Here is a 15094-nt window from a genome sequence, read left to right as displayed (position 1 = left end):
CAGTAACTTATGTAGTAATCGGTTATTTTTGACTGATTTTGCAAACAATCATTTTGCAACATGTACAGATAACATGTAACTAAAGAAGAGTAACAGTTTTGTATTGTGGACACATTACAATCAACCAGTTTGGGGAATTTTTTTGTTTTTATCTAGGTTTTCTTTTCGCAAACATATTTGAGCAGCATACATTCTTGCTTTCCACGGCGCAAATAGACAAGTTCTAGTACCTTTGTAATTCTGTTATTCATTTGCGTGTCCCTGCTCAGCCGATAAACCAAACAATTCTTCATTTTTCCCACATGCCTGTGAATAAGTGCGCTGTCACAAACTCATCTTCGAAAGTTGTCATAAACTTAAATGTTCAAGCACGATGAGGATCGCTTTTTTAAAATCCGTAAAATCTTGAAAACGTTTTTGCTTTCAGAAATATGTATGAATGCCATAATGAACTCAGCAACAAGTTGAACACGCTTTTGATGAGCTTAACTTCATCGACGAGTGTGCGCACGGCACGCTTTTCTGCTCAGCGTGCTCATGTCAACAAATTTCAAGCATCGGCTTTTGGGTATTTCAAAACGTATAAACTCCAGTAGATCAACATCATTAGAGACGTTGTACAAGCTTCAAACTGGACCCCGCGATAGCAAGTTGAAGTCAAATTGTCCAAAACTTCCCAGAGTACACACCACGTCAGCCTCTTCTGGTGTGGTTTTTGACCCCATTAAGATGTGTTTTGCATACAATCGAAGCCGCTCAGGCTGGGATTTACCAAAAAGAGACACAAACTAACTAAGCCAACCAATAGCCTGTCCCGCAGTGTTGAAACATCGAGACAATAGGTGGAAAAAGTAGAACTGTAGATAAGTAAACTCGGGTCAGAACAGTTTTTAAAGTCCTTGTCCCGGCGCCCGATTGACGCAGTTTCAGTAGTGCGAGGCAATAGATCGGGAGAGAAGCGATTTCTGCGACACGGGAGAAAAATTCTCAGGATTCGCTGCCCGTATAATTATCCTCTTGCTTGGGGACTTTCTGGTACTCTAGCTCTGCAGGGATTTTTAAGGGGTGAATTTTTTTCCTTGACGCGGGATGAGGATTTTTCTGTTGTTGGCCTTCGTGGCCGTAGTGAGGGGTGCATCTCTTCCTTGGAGTGTGGTACCTTGGGAGGAATGGGATGTCGATCTTGGGATCACCGGACCTGAGGTGTCGATGCCCTCGCCTTCCGATTCACCCAAGTGAGTGGACAATCAATTGCGCGCAACATGCGCGCGTATAATTTTATTGTAGGTATAAATTTATTTTCAGTTAAGTCAGGTTTTTTGTCATAGCCGCAACGAAACAAAGTAAATTTCTGTCCTCTTTAAGTACGTCCCGTCATCACTTGGGTTTCTAAACCTCAAGACTGAGCCAGGTGTTTGATTTTTTGATCCCTTTTAAATTGAAGACACCATTTCAGCAGTGTAATTCTGACTTAATTCCTAATGCCAACTGGACGAAACTTGATCGAGTCGGCAGAGCTTCTGCAGTAAAGTTTAGTGTTTACTACCAAATTTATCATCTATACGATATCTATATTCATGAGTACGTCAAACAAAAATGAGGCGTTCTGCTTGTTTAAAAAGTTTAAACTAAAAGAGTGAAAAAAGTCTCAGTGAAAATGTGAAGCCACCGCGCCCCCTCGATCACTTGTTGGATCATTTTTAAAAGAATTTGATTATCACTAATCTTTTGGGAGAAAGGAGTTGAACCCTCAATAGTGATGAATAAAGGCCTATTTTCCTGCATTTTGCTTGGGGTTTGGTCATAAATTCATTTCTCAGATTTCTAAACCGAACAAAATGACTCCGATTACGACATCTCTTTTCAACGACTGTTGCTTTTGATGTTTGTGTTGTCCATCTTTGGGCACATGTTGCACGAAGTTTCTTGACAGCAGACATTTGCTATTTCATCGTCGTCTCCAGGTTTGGGGGGTGGGCTTGGGTGGATCTATGGGACAATAAAATAATGCACTAAAAGGCGATTTTTCTAGAAATCTTTGTCCCTTTCCAAAGGTATGTAAAAGCACCAAAGTGAAGGGAATAAACTATATTTTTGTCCTCAAGAAAACCGTTAGCTTCCTCCTAAAAAATGGTTTTGGATTGATATCTGCCCTTGTTGGTGTTGGCAAAACTTTCAGTTTGGGGGACAATTATGCTTAATAATCGTGAATTTGAAGATTCAGGTTTCAAAGCCAGAATAGGGCTTACCATGCTGGATAAAATTTGTCAGTGCACAAATACGAATTATGAACCTCAAGCACGTAAGACGAGGAAACATTTTCGGGGAGAGGCTGACCAATATACGAGCCAGCCCGTCCCAGCCAACACCCGTGTTTGGAACTTGGAGCGCCGTATTATCTCTACCAGATACACCACGCCCCCTTTGAACACCTAAGTGGGTGTGATGAATAAACAGCAGCAGCTTTTGGCACTGACGTGACAGGTCTTTGAAGCATGCATGGGCGGAGAATTTTGCAAACTTTTTTTTTTTAAGATTACTGATTGTCTTCCTTATTCCATGTCAAATTCTAAAGGCCTAATAATGATTATAATTCCCACCTTTTTATTTTAATCTCTAAATTTAAAGTATTTGTTGCATCTGAAAAGTGCAAATAAAGTGGAAATTTGACGATATCTTAGATGCTGTGATGCCTTCAAGGAATAGTACGCTACTAATCTTAAAGAGTAAACCGCACTTTTGTTGGACCTCAAACATTCTTTATGGCTAATCTAGTCGAATAAAACGATAGCAGTGTTCGAAGTACAAAACAATCGGGTTAATGACGGTTTTATCATGCAAGATTGCCAACGAGTGTAACCCGAGAAAATGTTCCTTCACTGCATACTCTTTTTTCCATTCTCTTTGCTATTGGTGTCTCTGCTAAGTTCGAGATCGATCTGAGGGATATACGGGTAAGCCTACGTGTACATGTACATCTTGGTGGATCAATAACAAATCGGCGACTTTTAATGAAAAACAAATATATGCTGTGCGCACCTCATACACGCTGGCATTTAATCTGAGCCCAGGGAGCCTTGTCAACGAAAGGACCCCCCCCCATATTTAACCCTCATTATGCACTCAACTTCAAGAGTCATAAGAGGGCGCTTTAATATCTAAATATCAGCGGAAATCAAAAAGTGAGTGCACAAATAACCTCACAGCTAGCTGCCTACAACAGGTATGGTACTAAAAGTTTTTACGGTACAAAAACTTTAAGATTGAAGCCCTTCACATGCGTCATTTTCAGAGGTGTTAGAGCATGGCAGTTCTTGCATTTGATGTATTCATTTTTTGTTTGAGGCCTTCAATCGTAACGGTAGGCGTGACAAAAATACAAGGTGTGTGCAAATCCAGTGAAACTTGACGGGGAGATTCGCAGTAGGCCTGCTAAGTGCTATAGTATAACTTCCAACTTCCATAATACGGACGCCACTTGACACCCCTGTGCACAAACCCTATGAGACTGGTCTGAGAAATTCTACGTTAAGCGTTTTCTCACTAAACGACTTTATATTTTCCCTCCTAAATTGAACTTTTCTGGACCTCCGATGGCTATATTACATCACTGTAACCTAGGGAAGAAGAACTCTTCCCAAAATTTCTCTTTTAAATGTGGTGGTTTGCCCTTTTCAAGCAGTTTGTCCAGCCAAACTCACTGAATATGTTACTGCCTGTCAAACATGTCAACATATCAAATTAGCACTCAAATAGTCTTGAAACAAATGATTCACCTAGGCCTACTAGACTACTAGTACCGGAACATGGAGGCGTAGGTGTAATAGATATCAGAAAGACTCAAAGAGTTCCCTTCATAACATTGAAATCACTTGACATCGTATGCACAAACTAGTAGGGACCTAAATGGTAGTTAAGCTGCCATTTCAGGCCCCTTACCGAGTTGTGGGAAGCTTTACATTAAGCGTTTACAGCCCATGTGGAAGGAGTTCCACATGGGCACTGCTTGACACCCTGTGCTCACTAAGAGACTGGTCTGAAAAATTCTGTTTTCTAAGTAAACAACTTTTTTCCTTCCAAAATTGAACTTTTTGGAACTTATATGGAACTCTTCCCGTTTACATTATAATTGGAGGGTTGAAGAGTCATTTGGGGGAGGTTGTATTCATGTTTTTTTCTTGGGAAGAATTCAATACACGGACATCGGTAATTTTTCCTTGTACTAGGCCCAGTCATCATCTGATTGTGAAACATCCATCAGAAAGCAATACCTTTTCCACTAACATCAAATTTACCCGGAAAAATATTGAAGCTTTTAGGCTTAGAAAAAACACTTTTTCAGACCAGTCTCATTGGGTTTGTGCAAAGGGTGCCAAGTGATGTCCAGTTATTAAACTCTTTCCGAGTCGAGTTCCGAAACAGTGCCATGTGTACAGTTGCTCCAGTTTTTTTGTTTGTTTGTTGGGCCCACATTCAAAGTCTAAGTAAGGCTGCATCCGAATCTCTTGTATAGAGCAAGGTCTTGGTATTCACTCCATTGGAAATGCATGGAGACTCGCAAACAATAGACCTAGCTGTAGCTCTGGAAGCCCGTTTCGGACACGGCCTAAGACGAGCAAAACCAAGCATTGTAACGTAACTAACGTTAATCAAGTGCAATTTTCTTTTTACCTGCAGTGTTTGCTCTGGCTTCAGAAGAGATGGCAGGTGTGTACTCTTGAAATTTACCTGTAACTTGGATCACTGAGTCGTGTGGTTTTAGGGGTAGGGCCTGCAGGTGTAATGGCTTATGTCTATCATGCATTCACAACACTAAAAGAGTATTCTAAAGGCCCTGGTTATCTCTGGATTGTTTATCATGGATCTGGTCCCTGACTGTGGGTTTTGGGCTTATTGGTTTGAATTTGAGTGAAAATGTTTACTAATGTTTTAGTTTTGTGGTAGTCTGTAAATCATGACACTAACGGTTGTGTCATTTGGACGCACCTGTCCAAGAGATCATGCTGAATGTGACTGTGGAATAAAAGCCTTGAAGTGCAACATTTCTGATTGCCTTCAGTATCTCCTTTGCAAATTTTGTTGCAAATTACAAATTTCCTATGTCTTTATAAACATTGTGGCTGGAATCACTCACGCTAGACAGAATAAATGGAATAAATATGTGCTTAGCTAGCCTTAAACATGGGCATTAGTTGTGTCAATTCTTCTGGGCTGGTCTTAAAATGCACTTTTAATAACGGTGAAGTAGATTGGTATGAGAAACAGAAGATAAAAGAAAGTGATTAAAGAAATGCCTGTGTTTCCTTCAGTTCCATCAAGGTTTGCTGTGAGGGATATACTGGCACAGTTGAAGATGGCTGCCCAACACGTACGTAGTAATTTATGTCCTGTTTCCTTGCAAAAGAGATTCAATGAACATCAGGTCGGTTGCTTTTTGTGTGGTAGCTTAAAGACTGCCAGAGATCCAAAAATATCACAAGCACGTATAGTGAATGTCACCTTTCTTCTCTTTTATGATAGAGGGAAAAATTCCAAACTGCTCTATAAATGGAAACTTTGTTGATTCTTTCTCAAAAGTCAGTCCTCTTTGAAGTAGGCTGTACTTGGGGATACAATTGAGACACTGAAGAAATTGATGTTTGATATTTGATGGAAGCAAAGGCAGTGTCTCAAATACTTGACTGTGGTTCACAGAAACACTTGGAAATAACTGAATCCACTTCTTTTAAAAGTTACTTTTTTAATCCACTTCTGTTGGAAGAAGTGTAGCTATATCAACTGCAATTGGAATGGCAGAATCTGGTTCTTGGAGTTACATGCTGCTGCTAGCCATAACCAAGTGCATTGGAGTCTCTGGGAGGGTACCAGAGATGAATTCAAGGATTGTTTTCTTACCTTGAATCTCAGTGTTTTAGTCAAGACCACCATCACAACACCATTCACAAGACCAGTCATCACCATGAACAGGGTGAACAATGACAAGGGAATGCTTTTGACCCAGTTCATTTGAATAGACCGATTGCACCCGCTAAGTCATGTGACCTATAGTGGGTATTAAATATCAACAAACACGGCGTCCACCAAAAGCAAAGTGATTCATAAGTATCATTTAATACTGACTGTAGGTATTGTACCCAGACCACTGATGTGCTGGGTGTTATACAGTAACTTGGCTTTACTCTTTGTAAACAACACTCAAAATGCATGTTGATATTGGGTTGGTACCCACTGTAGGTCACATGGTTTAGAGGGTGCAATCGGTCTATTGATTGTGACTGGAGGGCTTAGTCTTGTGATTGTCTTGTGGGGTGGCTTTAATTTCAACACTGTTGAATCTTCAACTTTTCCCTCCCATTTTGTTGAATTAATAATGTCCAAATGCCCACCACAAGAAAATACATAATAATCCATGCATTGAAAGATTACCAACCCTTGATTTATTCTTTAGCTGTGTGCGACTCTCCATGCCTCAACGGAGGGACATGTGCTGCACCAAACCATTGCATGTGCCCCAAGGCGTACACAGGCCAGACATGTGACAGTAAGTTAACAGGCAAAGATGGGTGGAGCAAGGATTATTAAGAGGCGGGGTTACAGTCAGTGCATAGTAACATTTAAAGGACGTTAATGCCAAATTGATTGACCCGTTTTATGCATGCAATGTGTAACTAGTCCTTGCAGGAGTCAGTACCTCTGAAGTGGAATGAATCACTTCCCTATGGAAGCATCACACCAACTTTGTAGATATTTTTGAATAACCTGTCTTGCTTGACAAGTACTCCGAGTACACTTTCAACATGCATGTATTTTCAAGGAAATGGAATTTTTACTACCCTTCAAGAGGATGTGCCACTTGACTGATGAAGACACAAGGATTTACACTTTCAACTAGACCAAGTGGTGTAGTTTATGTGGTAGCTGTTATCTATTTGTAGAGAATTATCTGATCTAGATTAATTGAATATAGATCCAGCATTTCACAATATAAAGCATCAAATCATTTCACAGTCAAGATGGCGGGCATGATGGGGGTATACAGCAACATGTTATTGAATGTTCTTGTAACATTACATCAGAGAAAGGCAAACCTGGCATTAATATCCCCACCGTTTCCTTCAGAAGTCATCGTTAATTTTGACTTATGTTGTTTGCTGTCCCATTCATCCAGCCTTGAAGAGGGAATTTGTCTGGAGCAGTTGGGCAAACGTGAACCAAAAACCCCTCCTGGATAGCTTCCAGATGACTTTGAACCTGTATCACATCCGAGATGAGTGAGTAACCTCTGTACTTGGTACTCAGAGAATCATGAAAATTCTTAATATGTGATACTGGAGTGGACCAGTTATTACCTGACCTGCTTGCATGAAGACTCCCTTTCTCCGAGGTATGAGCCCCAAGCTGAACCAAGGGCCACATCGCTACCAGCAAAATGAACACTCCCGACCAACATGGTCTTTTTCAATCGCTAAGAGGGTGTCAGTTTTCCCCCTCAAGGATCTGATCAAATAACATCACAAGGAAGTAAGGTGTTCTTGTGCCATGAGGAGGAAATAAATGTAATGTAATTGAATTGAATTAATTGAAATGCTGACTTGCAACAACCTAAACCAGAATTGACATTATGCAGGGTTGAAGCATGTAAGAACGTCGTCCCTGAAGACATTGAGTGTCGCACCCGAGAAAACCACATGGATCACACCCAAACAGGCCAGGTAGTAACCTGCGACCGTCGCTCGGGTTTTAAATGTCGGAATGATGAACAGTCCTATGGGGAGCCCTGTCTGGACTACGAGGTCCGAATTCTTTGCCCAGTCAAGGACCAGGGTGAGTGGACATTGTGACCTTTCAACTCTTCCTCTCCTTGCAAGGTATTTTTGGACTCGTTTTCTCATTTTGGTGAAGGGAGTGACCAGGGGGAGAAAACCCACTTTGTTCTCGCTCATTGTTATGAATGGTTTATTTATTTATTTTAACTGTATTCCTCGCCGCCAGGGGCAGAATTGTGAATACAATTTACATGTACATTAAAACAAATAAATATACATTAATATGTACAATTACAAAAGAAAAGGGTATTAAAAAGCTAAAAGCCTTAAATTTCTACAAAGCCTTGGAGTAAACAGGGACATTATGATCAATAATACATTCTAAAAGGGTTAAAATTAAAATGACAAAAAATTGAATCAATGGAAATCAAAATTTATTTACAAACATTAACAATGTACTTGGACAAAAGGGCAAAAATACAGAAAGGGAAGAGGAAACAAAACATATAGGGCCGAGGAGGGTCAAAAAGGGGCGGGGGTAAGGGGTAGGGGGTCAGGAGGAAGAGCGGTCAAAAGGAAGAGGAGGGGGATCAAAACACAAAATATTACAAAGGGAACATTAGATAGGGAGGACAATTACGACGCAGGAACCACATTGCTTAGTAGGAATAATATTAATATTAACTCCTATACAACAACCCCTTCATTTTGCATGACATATTTTTCATTTCTGTCTGAATTTGTCTTCCTATCCCTATTGTAGTTTGTTGAGACTGTCATGATATTTTGTTGGTTTTGTTTGTTTTTACACACAGTGACCAAGCGTGGTTTCACTTGCATTCATGAAACTCTAGAGTACAATGTGGGTGAGGTTGTGAAAGAGGGCGATTGCTCAGCTTGGTAAGTTCAATATGGGGACCAGTGTTAGTTGTTTACCAGCCAAGAAACTGGCCATTTAACAGAAAACTTGTTTTTTGGCCAAAACATAGTGAGCATCCCAAAAAAGGGTTTGTGGTTGTACGTGGTTGTAACTGGTTATAGTGAGAGATAGACTGCTCTAAATGCTTATTTGTCAAAAATAGTTTACCAGCTAAAAATAGAGTACAAGCCAAAAACTGGTTGCCAGCCAAAAATGCTGGTTTCTAGTCACAATTACTGTACCTCATGACGGAACCCCGAACTCTCATTGGTGCATTCACGGTCACATGCCAGCTGGCTATGTTTGCTGTTTACCAAGTACACACGTGATCGTTCTCGCAAGGAGTAAATGCACATGTTTTTAACTGTCATCTGGCTTACCCGGGTGACAGTTAAAAATGCATGCGCAGTAGCAGAAAATCCAGGAAACGTGGCCTGGGTGTACTGTGCACCCATGGTGGCGCCAGCCTAGTGACGGAATGCAGCTCATACAAAAAGATGGCGGCACACGTAAAAGACTGAGCGATGCTGAACTGGAAAATCTTGTGGACAATAAGGATGCCTCCTCCACTAAGAAGGTTGTTCAAAATGTGGTGGAAACGCTCAAAAATTACTCTCGCAAAAGGATTGGACTTTTCTTTTCTTTCATGATAATGTTTTTATTTTCAGAGGTTATTAAATAAAATTTGTATGAAGTACAGTATAACAAATATAACATTGTTCATTTCGGTAGGACAGTCGATGTTAGCTCCCCGAGGTATTGGAAGTTGACTCCGGAAAACTGTCAAACCTCAAGTCATATTATATTTGCATACTAGTACAGAGACAGAATGTAAACTTTTAGCAGCTACAAGCTTGTAATCAGCCAAAAACTGATTACCAAACCAAGGTGCTCATAAATATTGGTGTTGGATGGACTTTCGTTTTAGTTTTGCTGAATTGAAAACAGAATCGTCTTTCTTTTATTAGTGGAACTTGACAAAGACAATTTTATTTTGGTTCTTTTCCTGTCCCTCTCTTTTAAAAGTGTATAAAAAGGTCCAAGATGGAGCCTCAACCCTCAGGCCTTAAAAGATGGCATTAAATTGTTTAAATATATTGCCACCACCCCTCCCAAACCAATTTTGCTTCTCCCATGGCTTCTGTGTTTGACCTTATTAGCCACATGCATAATGACAGGAGTTTTAGCTTTCGCTTCAGAAGCAAACATGACCCAATTCATGGAAACATCATTTCTGAATGTTTTTCTTGTCACTCTGTCATTATTTATAGCGAGTGTCAGTCAGATGGACGCTGGAATTGCCACAGAGACAACCATTTCTGTGACAGTGAGTATCTGTATTTCTTGAGGAATTGAATAAAAATGTAAATTTAGGAATTACTAAATTTCCTTTATTAGGAATTGTTAGTTTTTGAAGCCCATGCATTGCCCTTTTTAGAATTGATTAATTGAAGTTACTTGCTTGGGTTTATGGCATTAATGATTTCCCCTCCTCTCATCCAGCTCCAATCTCCACCACCCCAGCACCAATGTTTCCTTGGCTTCCATCAGGTAAGTCCAGTTGTCTTTTATTTCTTTTAGGTGAAAACTTACTCCTAAAATCGTTTTTTTTTTTACTTGCAGTTAATAAGTTGTTAAGTTGAGTGTTTTGAAAAAAAATGGGGAACTCTGAAATGGTTTGAAAACCCTTATCCTTACAAATGTCGTACAGTTCTGTTGTTTGTTTTCGTTTTTCTCGATTTTTTTTTGGCCATCTTTGTGGGTCTTGTCAGGAACATATATCTCCGAAGGAATAGTTTGTCACAAATTGGAACTTTTAACCATGACTTACTTCTTCATGTAGCTCACTTTAGCTCACTTGTAATTTCTTGTCTATTTTTAATCATTCTGTACTTTGTTTCAGTGAAAAAAAGGAGTACATTAAAAGATGGAGATTATTGAACGTCTTTAGCAGTGAAATATTGATATCTTTTGTGTGCATTTGTTTTCGGTAGGAGTAAGAACTGGTCAGTGTGTTGTGGGTGAGAGAGTCTTTAACCACGGAGATACTACCACCCTGGATTGCAAGATGTGGTAAGTAAACCAGTGACTTGACTCACAAGGGGAAGGGGCTTGAGGGGGAGGTATTTTTGGACCACAACCTTGTCCATTGTTTTTAATGAAGAACCCTTCCTGAGAAATTGTACTCAGCTACAAATGTATCAGATTAACCAAAGTTTCTGTAAAGTTGTTTGTTAATGCACGTAGCCTAAAAAAGCAGCATTGTATTTGAGTCCATCACAAGTTCTTTCACAAGGCCAGTCATAAGTAACAGGGTGAACAAAGGAATGCTTTTTTCACAGCTCATTTGAATAGCTTGTGAATTGGCTTAAGACTGATAGACTTGTGATGGACTTGAATAAAACACTGTAAAACAGTGTTTGTAAAACTTGCCACTTTGATTTTTGTATCGTCAAGGACTTGGCCATTTGTCTAGTCGCTATACTTCCGCATGATAATAGTGGACTCTTAGCAATAGTTTGTCTTCCTTGTGGTTTCCTCCAGCACATGTGATACGACTACTGGCTGGTCTTGTGTCAACATCGACGACCACACTTGTGTAGCTCCCCCTGAGGGTGGGTCTTAGCCACTTTATTTGCAGAAATCACTCCAGGTTTTGCAGTGTCAATTATTTGAAGTTACGATCAATTTTTGTTTTACGACTTCTGAAAAAGTACACAAGCAGACTCACTGGTTTAAATCTCTGTGGACTTGGAAATCAATCTTGTGTAGCATAAGATGGCATTTTACTATCTACGTGTAATTATTCAACAGTAGTGTTGTTCTAGAATGAAAGCTCACATCTGACCCTGTAGCACAGAGGTAAACATGTACAGTCATTTGCAAAAGTTTAGGACCACCCATAGAAAAATGCATTAATCTGAGGGAAAACCAAACTTAAACCAATCAGTCATGGCAACTTACGTTTATTTTCAATGTGTAACCTTGGTACCTTGGTTGAACATTTTTGACTACATTCCATGATTTGACATGTTAGCAGTCTAATATTCAGTGCGCCCTCCCTCATTTCTGATTACTTAGACTAGCTATTTTTTTACCCATGCTGCCTTGCAGACAAAATGTCATACAAGACCTGCCTTTGCAAAAAAAATTCATTCAAATGGGTATATAGCACTACACTGATGTTTTGCACCACTGTAAAATCATGTTAAGTAATCGGTCAATGAGACAATGTAATGCAGGCCCAGTGACAGGAAAACCAATAAAATTCCAGGTGGTCTTAAACTTTTGCTAATGACTCTATATTGACAAGTAGTTTCTCTTCAAGAACGTCACTTTCATAAACAATGTTTGATGTGTTTTTTCTCTGGGTACAGATGACTACTGTAGAATCGACAATCATTTCATCTTCTTCCATGGCCAGACAGCCAAGAAAGATTGTAACACATGGTAATTAGTTTGACCTCATTGGAACCCTCGCCCCTTTCAAAAGAGGATCATCTTTTTATATTTTGGACATGAGGAAAGGGTGATTTTTGCAGAGACTGTTTTGAGTCTCTTCCAAAAATGTGTAAAAAGCTCCCAAATTTGTCCTCACCCCACAGAAAGGCCATTAAAGGTTACAAAAAGGAATAGCCAAACTTGTCGTCACCCCAAGAAAAGAATTTGTTCCCCCCTGAAATTTGGTTCTAGATCTGACCTCACTTTGACACCAGAACACTTCAAGACTTTGCCTATGTACGCCATTTTCTTTGACAGTCTCTGTCTATTCCATGGAGAAGTTTGGCAGTAAAGCATAGCATGGAACATGCTAATTTCAGAGACAGAAATTACATAAACTAGTGGCATAACACTGGATATTGTCATACGAGTGGAAACGTTTCTCACTAGACAATACTGCTGAGGTTAGCAGAATGTACTCTGCCTAACTGTTTTGCTGAAGGCAAAGCAATAGTCCTGCTAATTATGGCATCTGAAAGTAGGGTAGGTATGCAGGAAATCTTAACTGATTTACTGTGCAGCTGTTAACTGGTTCAAAATGACGAGATCAGAAGAAGTCATGTGGAATTTGTTTCAAATGAAATGTTGAATGCATAGAAATGTAGTTGCATGCATACATGTACAATGTAGATAAGTCTGTTCTCCAAAACAGTTGTCCCCAAGAAACTCAAGGGTTGTGCCATCAAAATAGGTTAGGTAGAGATATAGGAAAATAACTGTTATTTGGAGAAGTTTTACCATTCATTATTGCAATGCAATCAACTCAGTTTGTCAGGTTTAAGTGATTGGTAGACTTTCTATGTACAAGCTTTGAGGAGTGTTTGGCATTCGTGATGTATTGTTGTTGAAAGAATTTAATCGTTCCACTAAGATCTTTATCTACGTTCTAAGTTTGCTTTCCCGACACCTACATTTTCCTGTTGATTCCCCTTCCTTTGAACCAGCATCTGCAAGAACAGAGAATGGGATTGTACGCAGATGATTTGCCCAGACAAAACCAACAAGGCGGCATACTTCCACAAGTGCACCAATCCGTTGACCAATGAACGCCATAACGACGGCGAGATCATCAAGCGAGACTGTAATGTCTGGTGAGTTTCCCCTCAGACTGACTTTTTTGTATTTGAATAAACCGTTTATTCTTCCAAAAAAATGTGCACTTGAAATTTGGCACACATTTACAAAATGTTTGCAGAGTGCTTGCTTTGAGTATTAATTGTGATATTTTTACTCCCAAAGGTGGAGTTATTCAGTAGCTAACCCAACCTCGCTGATCTGCAAAACAATATCTGAATTAATATTATTCCTTTGCCTCTCTGAGATCTACAAAAGAGTAAAACTACATGCAGGTTCCCGATCATTCACAATTTTCAAAGTGACCTTTGCAAATCTATTCATCGGGGGTGGTAATTTGTCGACGGAGACTTCACTTCTAACTAGACAATGGCCTATCTGGATTTTTCACACTGGGATCAGTATTTCAACTCAATTCATAAACAAGAAATGGTGCTGTGAGACCATATGCAAGAACTCTGATGAGTGGGAGACATAGTTGGCATGCCTATGGCACAAAGTAATCAAAACCAGTTTTCGTTGGAATGTGCACAAATATGTAGTATCTTCATGTGGCCACCTGACACACAACAGCCATAGTGTTTTGAAGTGTTTTCTACATTTGTGTGTCACCTCGGAGACGTTACTCAGTACTCATTCTTCAAAAGCATTTGCAAATCTGTCACGTTTTATTAATTCTAGCGTCTGCACCCAAGGTAAATGGGACTGCACTCGTGACCCCTGTGTGGAGGGTACATCTCTTGAAAGTGAATACAGCCTGGCGAACAGGAAAGTGTGCACCACACCCACAGGCCTTCCCTTCCCTCACGGTGCTACCATCAGCCAGGACTGCAATGCATGGTGGGTACACTGCCTGTTGTCATTTCATTTGTTCCACCTAGTGCTGAAGTTGAAGGTTGATTTTCCAGGGCTATCATGAGACGATTTCAGTCAGGTCAGCATGGTGCTTTATTGCTGGTCTTCTGACCTACCGGTTGCATACAAGGCCTGCTGCTCACTTCTTAGTGTGCCAAAACAATTGGTCAGTCTAACTTAACTAATATGAATGGTGGCAAACGGTTCACATGCATACTCCATTCATTGGTCAGTTCAGCTAAGCGACAGGTTTTGTTTCTCATTTTACAAACGGTCTTAGTTTTGAATTCTTATTCCAAGAAATTCACCTTGTGCTTGTAGTCTTGTACAGGTAGCTGCACTTGTTTATCATCGTATTTGCATTGTCTCGATGATAAACAGAGTCTAAGGTTTAAGTAGCCACCTGCCAATTAATCATTTATGTTAATACTTACAATATTGTCATTCTGTGCACCGGAACAAAACAAAGCAATTCATTTTCAGATGCTTCCATCCCTACACAAAATCTTTTTTTTTTAGACAAATTTCTCGGTTAGCTTACATGTTTTGACTCCATTGCATTTGCAGTAAGTGTTTTGATGGCAAGTGGCAGTGCACCCGTCGATATTGTTCTCCAGAGACCTATCCTAACTCCACCTGCCTGGACGATGTGACCATTTCATTGGTCAAGAGTGGTCAGACCATCCGACGGGGATGTGATGTCTGGTAAGTGCAGGAGCCAAAATGGTCCCAGGGTAAAAAAGGACAGTGAAGAATTATGACCGTTTCCTTTAACCCATAGATTCTTTGAACATGAAATTGATTTTACGGAGACTTTTTGTTTGTAAGAATCCTGCATTTTTGTTCCCTATCATGCTTGCAATCTGACCTCAAGCAGCACAGCTGAATTTTTTGTTTTTTCTTGTTTTTGGCTTTGCAACTTTTCAGCAGTGCAAGTATTTTTGGTGAGATCAGTGATTTCGTCAAGCACTTGCCAGGA

At 40.0% G+C, this 15094-nt stretch overlaps 1 protein-coding gene across 1 annotated transcript in view; it reads left to right on the top strand.

The window, feature by feature from the left end:
• The first annotated feature begins 897 nt into the window (after nucleotides 1-897).
• Nucleotides 898-15094, top strand: part of LOC110988832 (uncharacterized) — a 39568-nt gene continuing 25371 nt past the window's right edge. Inside the window, exons 1-15 of the mRNA XM_022252715.2 lie at nucleotides 898-1235; nucleotides 4678-4707; nucleotides 5310-5368; nucleotides 6449-6541; nucleotides 7169-7271; nucleotides 7628-7824; nucleotides 8582-8666; nucleotides 9957-10012; nucleotides 10189-10236; nucleotides 10680-10758; nucleotides 11230-11300; nucleotides 12063-12135; nucleotides 13131-13277; nucleotides 13942-14100; nucleotides 14683-14820. Coding sequence (XP_022108407.2) covers nucleotides 1090-1235; nucleotides 4678-4707; nucleotides 5310-5368; nucleotides 6449-6541; nucleotides 7169-7271; nucleotides 7628-7824; nucleotides 8582-8666; nucleotides 9957-10012; nucleotides 10189-10236; nucleotides 10680-10758; nucleotides 11230-11300; nucleotides 12063-12135; nucleotides 13131-13277; nucleotides 13942-14100; nucleotides 14683-14820 — 1484 coding nt within the window. The 5' untranslated portion in view covers nucleotides 898-1089. The remainder of the gene's footprint in view (nucleotides 1236-4677; nucleotides 4708-5309; nucleotides 5369-6448; nucleotides 6542-7168; nucleotides 7272-7627; nucleotides 7825-8581; nucleotides 8667-9956; nucleotides 10013-10188; nucleotides 10237-10679; nucleotides 10759-11229; nucleotides 11301-12062; nucleotides 12136-13130; nucleotides 13278-13941; nucleotides 14101-14682; nucleotides 14821-15094) is intronic.

The sequence above is a fragment of the Acanthaster planci genome, linkage group LG07, assembly GCF_054643075.1.
Source record: "Acanthaster planci isolate LZ-2023a linkage group LG07, COTS_SCS, whole genome shotgun sequence".
NCBI lineage: Eukaryota > Metazoa > Echinodermata > Asteroidea > Valvatida > Acanthasteridae > Acanthaster > Acanthaster planci.
This window is presented reverse-complemented; position numbering and strand designations above follow the sequence as displayed.